The sequence below is a fragment of the Coturnix japonica genome, chromosome 9 (assembly GCF_054131305.1).
Source record: "Coturnix japonica strain WE chromosome 9, WE-NBRP24, whole genome shotgun sequence".
Taxonomy (NCBI): Eukaryota; Metazoa; Chordata; class Aves; order Galliformes; family Phasianidae; genus Coturnix; species Coturnix japonica.
The window spans coordinates 26619743-26629669 of NC_140671.1; the positions used below are offsets into that span (position 1 = coordinate 26619743).

At 48.3% G+C, this 9927-nt stretch overlaps 1 protein-coding gene across 5 annotated transcripts; it reads right to left on the reverse strand.

The window, feature by feature from the left end:
- Positions 1-841: 841 nt before the first annotated feature.
- Positions 842-9911, reverse strand: MTHFR (methylenetetrahydrofolate reductase). 5 transcript variants are annotated; one of them, XM_015882361.3, is made up of 14 exons: positions 9766-9838; positions 7821-8072; positions 7658-7714; positions 6972-7113; positions 6688-6867; positions 6462-6572; positions 6114-6307; positions 5423-5673; positions 4986-5120; positions 4639-4819; positions 4079-4261; positions 2556-2657; positions 2214-2333; positions 842-1722 (listed from the first exon to the last, which is right to left on the reverse strand). In XM_015882361.3, exons 5-14 carry the CDS (start codon positions 6833-6835, stop codon positions 1525-1527), a joined length of 1623 nt encoding a protein of 540 aa, XP_015737847.2. In that variant the 5' UTR covers positions 6836-6867; positions 6972-7113; positions 7658-7714; positions 7821-8072; positions 9766-9838; the 3' UTR covers positions 842-1524. The 5 variants fall into 5 exon arrangements, with proteins under 5 accessions (XP_015737847.2, XP_085365036.1, XP_032304709.2 ...); XM_085508910.1 differs by lacking the exon at positions 6972-7113 and having other exon boundaries at positions 6688-6926; XM_032448818.2 differs by lacking the exon at positions 6972-7113 and having other exon boundaries at positions 6688-6926; positions 7807-8072.
- Positions 9912-9927: the final 16 nt, after the last annotated feature.

A 9927-nucleotide genomic window follows, 5' to 3' on the forward strand; every position in this document is an offset into this window, starting at 1 on the left:
GTTTTGAAGCAGTGAGCAGGAATGTGTCTGTGGAAACGCTACATGATGCTGTTGACTCTGAAGTTTGGACTGACCCTGTCAGTGTGAATAGAGGCCTTATTTTTAGAATTTGGCTCTTCCCTTGGGTGGTTGGGATGATTCCCACTTGGCCCCCACCCCCCGTCCAAGTCCATCAGCTCTTCATTAAGGCTTTCAGTGGGTGGTCAACCTCTTGACTGCTTCCTGCTGGTTCCTTTCTGCACTGAATGGGCTAGGGATGAAGAAACCTGCTGGGAACAGCTGAGCACCAAAAGCTTTGCTGGGGGAAGACAGGCGTGTCTGACCCCCAACCTTCCCATTACTTGCTCCTGTGATTGATGCCCTGTAATTACCCTGGATATATGAGCCCAGACTCAGACAGCTGTAATGAGAGGGTTTGAAGAATCTGGAAAAGGCTTTTCTTCCTTGCTTGTTTGAAAGAGATGCTTGCAGCTTAGCAGGGATCTTGAAATCCCACTGAGAGCTGCCCCAAGGTCTTGTTTTCCTAGCCTGGGGTAGCTTTGCAGGATTAAGGACAATGCAGCCTCGGCAGCCCCTTCTTTCACTGGTGCAAGGCCTAAGTCTGCTGGAGTCATTAGGTCAAGAAAGATTAGGTTATTTTTTTCCTATAGATACTAGAGGACTACTGCTCTTGTGGCCATGCAGGCAGGGTCATAAGTGATGATTATTCCTTTGACCATATTTCCTTTGGGGGAATGCAGCACTCAGTTGTTTTCTTAAACCTTTCCCTTGGGCTAAGGTGATTAATTTTCAAACATTATTCTTTGTGCTGTTTCAATAATCTAGTCTAGTACAAGAGACATCTGTATACATGAAGTTTATTGTACTTTAAGTAGGAATTGCTCTATTTGATCACATCCAGAAGTGGAATTCATATTCCCATTAAAAAATAAACCCTAAAAATCAGGCAGTACAGTTAAGAGGAAAAGTTAGGAAAAATTGAACCTTTTTCTGGAGTGAGCACAAAAGAGTCTGGTTTTAGTTATGATGCAGTACATCATTGGAGTGCAACGTAAAAACAACTTGAGCTTCTTTTCATGGTTGGTAGCAGCTGCAACAACTTCCTTGCATAGATGTTGCTGACAGGAGTGTTTCTGCCCCCAAAAACCTTGCTGAAGAAAGTTACCAGACTTCCATTGAGCTGTGCCATATTGGTGTGCAAGGTTTCTCCTACAAGCTGTGATCAACATAACCATGGTAAGCACCCCCTTCCATCCTGCAGAGCTGGCGTGCAAGCTCAGCACAGAGCCGCAGCTCAGAAGTATTGATGGTTCTTCTGGCTACTGTTCAGTGGAAAGGGATAGGAACATTTGTGTTGGGGATAGAAGAGCTTCTAACAGGGGTGGATCTGAGTTGCCTGGCTCTGAGCAGCAGTGCTCACTGGGTTTAGGAGCCTATGGTCCAAGCATCCTGACAGGAGCTGCTTTTTCTCTCCTTGGAGTCAGCAGATGAAAGGAAGAAGTAAGGGAGTAGAAAAGGAGTTTTTCACTGCTGAGGTGGAGAGTTCAACAGCTCAAAAGTATCATCCACAACCTGCCAGAGGCAGTTCTCAAGTGGGAAGTCATTGTCCACCAGGTTGACCAAATAATAATTGTCATGGATGTATTGGATGATCATGCGAGAGGGTGACTCCTCTTCGTAGAGCTTGGCCCACTGCTCAATCCACAGAGCAAAGGCCTCATCCTGCCGAGGAAAGAGAGGTGTTTATAGGGGTTTAATGCACATTTTATACTACCACAACTGGGACAATCAGCATCACAAATGCCTGTAGCTTGTTTCTTCATAGTAAATGCTGCAAGAGCTGAGTAAGGAGGTTCCTGCTTTCCAGGCAGTGGGAGGTACCATGAACACAACTGTTCAGAGCTGAAATGTGACATGCTTATAGTAAAATGGCTCAATACTGCCCCTGTGCGTGTAGCAGGAGGGAAAGCTATTGCTCAGAGCTCTGGGGACTCATACGGAGGTGATGGCTCCCCAGCCTCCCGTGTACTTACTTAGTGTCTCTGAAAAGCTCTCACTGGAGAGAAGCTTTAAATACACTGAGGGAGCAGACTGCAGAAAGCTAAAATACCACAACAGTACTCAATTGCAAGTGGTGTCATCAGATTCAAAACAAACCAGACACTGAACTTCCAGGGTTATCACAACTGTATCCAGCAGCAGGAAGGACTCACCTTCCAGGAAAGGAAGCTTACAGGATCCACCACAGTGGGCTGGATTATCTCCCTGCCTGGAAAGATGCCCCAGGTAACAGCGTTTGGTTGCAGGTCAGGGGCATTGGTGATATTCTGGCCCTACAAGGAAAAGAAAACCTTTCTGAAGCAGCTGCTGGATGAGATTCTCAGTAAGTCAGAGCAATTTTCCTGTCCTTGTTAAGAGATCAGACAGCAGCTGCAGGTCACAGCTGACTTGTTTCACGTTCCCTTCCTGCCCCACTTTGTTCCTGGGGATGTCTGAATCTTTGACCTTTGTCTCTCCCCCGAGGTGGTGAAAGTATCCTGTAAATATCAGCCTACCTTGACGTTGACAATGTGGTAGTTCACCCGCAACTCGTATTTCTTCAACACTTTGAGCAGAGCCGTGACGATCTCACTGGAGGCGAAGAACTCCAGGTATGCCTGCCAGGGTGGGAGAAGGGAAAGAATAAGAGCCCTAATTCATAGCAGGGCTGACACATGCGCACAGGCAACCAAAAGAACAGTTGTAATCTATGCTTTATAGCAACCAGGCAGCCTAAGACTGCTGTGTCCATCCCCAGAAATATGTATTACAAAGGGGACTGGAGCAAAGGGCAAAGCAAATTGGCAAGAGAGCTGAGGAAAAAACTTGTGGAGAGCAGAGGTAACAGCCCAAGAAAGGCCAGTTTAGGAAACCCACAAGCTATTTGTCCTGTACCCCTGTATGCAGACAGGCCAGAATATGCTACAGACAGTGTAACTACAATCACTGGGCCTGGAAAGCAGCCAGTACTGGCCAGAGTTCCTGGAAGGAGCCTGAGTTTGACTTCTGTTCTGCGTGGTACCCCATGAACAGCAGCGTCCTGCCAAGGCAGCCCAGTGTAGCAAGAGGAGAAGTCAGAAGTCTCAGCTGGGCTCTGAAACCACCCTGCCTTTTGTCCAGTCTCATCTTTTGTCCTCAGTCCTCCCAGTGAGCTCACACAATCTAATTCTGTACTTCCTCCAACTACTGCTGTTCTGTGCTTGGCTGCTCCAACAACTGCTTCCCCTCCCCCCCATTTCCTGGCTATTGTGTGATGATGGATTTCCCCTCACCTCAGGGAATTTGTTTTTTTTGGTTTTTTTTTTTCTTTGAAAACATAACTGCATTTGCCATCTGTTCATTTCATGGCTTTAGCAATTGGGATCTCTTTTGAACACAGCTGCTTTGTTTCCTAGTACAAGCCACTTGCCTGGCATTTACCTTGACACAGGAGATTCCTATCTCAGCCATTAGTGGCAAGGATGTAGGGCCTGAAAATGCATGACAGCAGGAGGCAGGCATGAGAGATAAGCCTGCCTGCAGACCAGAAGTAACCACAGCAGTAGTGCTGCAGTGGATGCAACTGGTGAAGAAGTCTGCCTTAGAGAAAGATGGATGGGAGAATTCTTAGACATCCAGTTCTCAGCATGAAAAGCTGGATGGTAGAGAAACTGCATCGTTGGTTGCCATTATTAGAAACCTGGGTGTTTCCTGTATTGGGAATGGGATCAGCTGCAGTGGGCAGGCATGTTTCATTGATGGTTTTGGGTTTAATTTGAAACTTGATAGCTCTGCTCTGGGAAGTGGTTAGCATGAATTACTTGTTATGAGTGAAAACAAGAAGTTGTTTTGAAGTTGGACAAAACTGCTAGGTAAGCCACAGAGATGATGTGATCTGTCTCTCTTAAGTCACCAGAGGAGCTTTGTCTTGTCCCAGCAGTAAAGCATTAGAATAAGGACCTGGCAGAAACAGTATCTCATTGGAAGCCAAAGACCTTCCTACCTCATGGAGACTGTACTAGGTCACAACTTACTGCTACCCAGCAGAAGAGTGCAATACCTTTTGGAAGACATAACCTCCACTAGGTCCCCAGCCAAAAATGGGGTCTGTGGATGGTTTGCCATTGATGTTTGGCTGGGAGTTAATAGTCAGGATTCCTCGTCTGTTGACCTTCTCCAGCTGCTCCTTCAGAAGGCTGGTTTCAGTAGCAAGAGGGTCATCGTTCCAGGGCATACATGTAACCTACCACAAGAAGAGAGGATGGCTTACAATGTGGGTGTATACAACAATCCTTTGGTTACCAACTGATGCTGAAGGAACTCAGAAATGCCTTAGTGGTCTTGAAGATATCTCACACAGGACAGGATTCTCTCAGGGGGACAGGTATGCTCAACTCTAGGAATGAGCTCAGCACGATGCTGTAGCAGCTTCCTTTTTATGCTGAGCCCTAGCTCTGGCTCTTGGATTCTCTTTGGAGAGAGTATCCCCCTTCAGCCACTAATCAGCAGTTAAAGGTAGGAAACTGCTGTTGTTCTCATTTAGAATGTGACAGAAACAAGAGAAATTAAGCACTGTTGTCTTATGCCACACTGACCAGCCCTTCCAGGGCCACCTCTCACCCTGTGTCCATTCTTGTTGGGTTCTCCGGTGATGTAACACGTGAAAACCTCAAAGACGCTTTCCTCACCAGTCAGTTCTTCCCCCCACATCTTCAGGAGCTCCTCACGGGGAGACTTGCTCTTCAGGTAGAAGAGGTAATAGTCCTTCAGCTCCCCAAAGGCTGGAGAAGAGGAGTTACCCCTGTAAGGAGAACAGACACAGGATTAACAGAGCAACTGGGGACCTCTTCAACAATAAACCATCATTTCTGCCAGGCCCAAGGTATGCACAAGATACCCACTAACTAGAGATCAACCATGCAGCAGGCTGTTGTGCCACACCTTGTCATTGCAGGCTAACAGCTTACCATCGACCATTGGGGAAATCATCCCATTCTTGAGTTCGATAGATGTAACTTTTTGGCCTAGAGGCCCAGAAGATTGGCCGAACATCTTCAACTCTTCTCTTGGGGTGAGCACTGACTGCCCAAGGCAGAGGCCGCCTGCACAGAGAAAGAAGAAGTCAACATACTTCTGCTGTCTTTCCACTATTCCTGTTGGGAATGTATTGAGAGACTTAAAGACATTTCTTCCAAGTGGAAACTCTAAGAGTTTAGGTTTTAAAGCTCCTCTAAACAGGCTACCTCGGTTCTTCACTACCTCCCAGCTTTTATCAGAGACCTGCACGAAGGATGAATATCTAAATGCAGAAAAAAGCAGAAGAGAAGAACCAACCCATCCACTCCTTGTGCATTTAGTAGATGAGATGTGCAAGAACTAAAGCAAACCAGCATATTCAGCTCACCTCGGGTCCTCATTCCAAATGCCAAGGCGCTTAAGGACTTCAGTCGTAGCCACTTCCCGATTGAGGGTGTAAAAATGGAGCCCATGCACCAGGCCACTGTCCAGCAGCTCCCGGCACATGGACACTGCCAGCTCCACCCCATAGTTCCGGATGGCTGCATCATTGTCCTTGATGGGTTCAATCACATCTTTGATTTCTTGGGGCACTTCCAGTTTGGAGAGCTTCACCAGCTGGCGCAGAGAGTGGTAACCCTACATGAAGATACACAGGATTTCAGTCTTTCTGGGTCCTTTTCTCACATCCAGTAACAGCTACTTGATCTCAACTTTGCAGCAGGAGACTGAGAACTGGGGGCTCCTAGATTTCATGCAGCCAGGCCCTATTCCTTACGATAGTAATGCAGACTGTCTGTGTCAGTTCAGGTGATTTCATTATATTTACCTACTCAGTGACTGAGCTCAGCATGCTGACAGTGATGTCTAACCACTCTGAACAGGTAGGCAACTGTCCTTAATATCCCTCTGTGCCATATGGGTACAGAAAACCTTTATAGAGTTTCATGTAGCAAACCACCTACTGATTTATCACATGTTTAGCACTCTTACTTCCCAGAAATTTTTGGAGGCCCTGAGCTCAAAACACCTCACATGGATCCACGCTGCCTCCCCAAGCCAGAATAACTTGATTTCACCTGTATGGGGAAGATGCCAGGAATAATGGGGCAGGTGATGCCAATGGCTTGACAGTCCCTCATGAACTTAAGAAAGGTTTCTGGTCGGAAGAAAAGCTGTGTAATGATGAAGTCTGCCCCAGCAAGAACTTTCTCCTTCAGGTATTTCAGGTCTGCCTCATAGCTCTCTGCTTCAGGATGACCCTTGGGGTAGCCTTTGGAGGGAATGAAGAAAAGCAAAGCCTAGACGTTTAATGAGACATTAGGAAGCAGCCAATCCCACTGTGTCACTTACAACCCAGGTCCAGACTGTTTTTTCTGCCCCCCATCTCAGACCCTATCCCATACATTGCATCAGAAGACACGTACCTGCTACACAGATATCAAAGTAATCATCAAATTCACTGCGAATGTGCTTAACCAGGTCAACGGCGTGATTGAATCCATGTACCTCTTCCTCCCATTCCTCACCAACAGGATCTGGAAAGACAATAATCCAGTCCCTCCATTACTTATACACTTTGCCATGAAGTTGGATGCAACAGCAACATTACTTCAGTGTATAATATAAGGGCTCTAAGACAAAAGGATTCACCTCCACGCAGTGCCATGATGTTCTTCAGCCCCAGCCTCTTGGCCTTCTGCAGGTGCCCCGTAATGTCATCCTTGGTCTGATTGCAGCATGTCATATGGAGGATGGTCTCCAGGCCGCAATAGTTGACTGCGGTGTTGGCAATAATCATGGAGGAGGTTTCTTTGTCAGATCCTGGGTCCCCTGCGGGATGCCATGTCACATCAATGAAGAGAGGACCACCTGCTGCCATGCGGTCAAACCTGTGGATTTTAGTGCTGTGTCAGCCTAGCAAGTAGCCAGCTCACCTCTCTGCACCAGGGTATCTTCCTCCCTGCTGGAATGCCATCAACAAGCAGGGAAAACTGGGATGGCAGCAGCAGGAGTGCACATCCCATTCACTTTGAGATGGAAGACTATGCCAGAACTCCCTGTTCCCAGCTGCATAGGCTACAAACATGGAAAGGTAGGTCAGGTCTTTGGGGTGTTTCCATATGTGCCTCACAGAAGGGACAAAGGCTCCTCTAACTTTTCCTCTTTCTTGCTCTGGGCTGGAACAGGCTCTTCTGTTTAAAGCATAGCACTGGCATACAGCAATTACAGAGTGTTATGGAAATCCCTCTTCTCCTCCAGACAAGTACATGGTGGCTCGGGCTCCAGGATAACCTTTCATTCTGCTTAGAACTATCACCTTCTGCACAGCACATACATAAAACACCAATCTCAGAGTCTAAAACTGGAGTCCATGGTAACACAGAGGTACAAACTATAGCAGCTGAATGATTCTGAAAACCTGTGGGAGTCAGTCCTGGAGATCTGGGCACACTGTCCACGAAACAATTTATTTTAAACAGCTATTACTCTATTGTCCCCTAGATCTTTGCTTCAGACCTAGAGCATGACAGCAGCCTTGCTTGTGAAGAAGCAGCCTTGCACTCTCAACAACCCCACCATGACACTTAACACTTGAGGGACTCCAAGGAAGATAAGTTACCTGGTGTCCATTACCCTCCTCAGCAGGAAAGCACAGCCCCATTACCTGCTTCATCACCTGGAAGGGGAGACAGAGCACGCAGCAGAGCCTGCCTCATTAACTCTTTCCCAACCCTCCACCAAAGAGGCTCCATCTATCCCCTCTCTTACCCTGCAGCCCTCACCTGGAGATGAGGTTGACAGCAGCGTTGGCTGTGCGTGGAGGGAAGAACTCCAAGGAGAACCACCTGTCCCCAGAGTCCTGCCGCCTCCGCATCTTCTCACGCAGTCGCTCATGACGTTCAGCATCGAGGACAGGAGTGGAGCAGCGTGAGCTGTCCTTGGAGCTCTCACTCCCACTACTGCTGCCGCCATCGGACTTGGAGCTGGAGCTGGCACTGCAGGTATGTTGGTTCTCATTGACCATGGTGAGCACTCTGGAGGAAGGGAATAGAAGCAGCACAGTGTGTACAGGACACACAGCTAAGTGTCTGTGTGAGGAGATGATGGAAGATAAAAGGGATCCTGTGCTACAACCACTGTTAATCATCACCCTTTGGCCAGCCCTCACTGTAAGAACCTAGTGAAAACAGAGTAAAACGAGTGCATTTACACAGTGCTGAAAACAACACAGCAGATGGCTCCGTGCCACCTTGATGCAACTCTTCTGTGCCTGCTGGCTCTCACAACAGTCAGGTTAACACGACTTTTGCTATGTCTGCAGTTTAGCAGGGCGTGATGCCCACGTGCATCAGCTGAAGACCTTTTTGATCCTGAGGTCTCGGGCTGCAAACACCAGCAGATTTTCTTCTACAGCAGCTGCCCATTGGACTGCATCCACCTTCATGTATTCCCATAAGGCAGCATTTCCTTACAACATAAAGATAACTGTAAATTAGAAAGGTAAACAAGAAAAAAATGAAAGAATCCTTTCTGGAACAGGGAACCCTGCAAGCCTGCTTTCATTTTGTCTTAATGGGCATCAACCCATGGCATTTCTCTCTCCACAAGACACACCACCTCCATAGAGGTTTGCACTGTGCCATCCACGATACACACTCAGCTGTTTCCTTTCCTCACCAATAGTGGCTGCTCAGAAACGAGGTCAGAGACCGTCCCATCTTTCCCTGCCTTGCAAAATGCTCAAGTATGATTGGTGGCTTTACAGAACACCAAGCAGCTCTGCAAGCTGGATATAGGATGCTATATCCACTGAGCTCCCTGGGCCACAACTGCTTGATGCCTTTTCTCCAACACCTTGGAAGTAAGGGAGCAATTACAGACAGTAATTGTCAGTGCTCAGAGCTGTCACCGGGAAGCAGCACACTGTCATTACATAACATGGAAGCTATTCTGGAGGAAGCTGTTGCACAAACCATCACGCTCACTGTCCTCACCAGAAACTCCAAGCTCAGGTCACCCAGACTTTGAACTCTCCTGCTGTTTACACTCAGCTGCCCATCAAGCCAAACCCCTTTGAGAGAAAGTCTGCTTTTACCACCTGGGGACCACTCCAGCTGGCAGCAGATAAGAGAAAGGAGAGCAAGGCTGCACCAACAGCCCTCCCCACAGGCACAACAGCGGGGGGTCATCCCAAAGCACACAGCTATAGGGGCAGCCTCTCAACAGCTCATTACTGAGGCACAACGCAACACCTTGGGGTTTATTTCCCCTTGAGGGTTGTTGTCCTATTGGTGTCTCTATAGGGTGTGGTTTTCTCGTGTCGTTTTCTTGCCGGCTGCCTCAAATCCTATTGGGAGTAGACAGGCCATCAGTAGAAGCGCTGGGATGAGTCCTATAACCTCATAGGGATCACAGCTCCTCCCGTATCGTGCTTTGGGGCCAGACCCACACCCCTTAACGTTACACCTGCACAGCTATTGCCAGGCCCCGTTACCCAGTCCATACCCCATATAGACAGCGTTATGGGCACAGCAAGAGGCGAGACTGAGCGCATAGACATAGGAAGGCCCTACAGGGGTCGGCCCTATAGTGATCCGGCCTAGGGGGATTCCAGCACCCCGCGGGGACTCCTAGTTATCTAAGACCGGCTGTTATCACCTGGGCTGACCCCTCTCTATGTGTATGATGGGTTGTTTCCCTCTCTTCCCCCCATAGGGCCCCGCTCACCTCCCCTCGCCGTTCGCTGCTCATCACGCCCGTCCCCATCCCGTGTCCCTTTAATCCCCGCTGTTCCCCCCCCACAACCTCCCAGCGTGGTCACGTGATGTCCCGCTATTCCCTTATCCAACATGGCGCCGCGCCTTCACCTCCAGTACGTCGGCGCGTCAC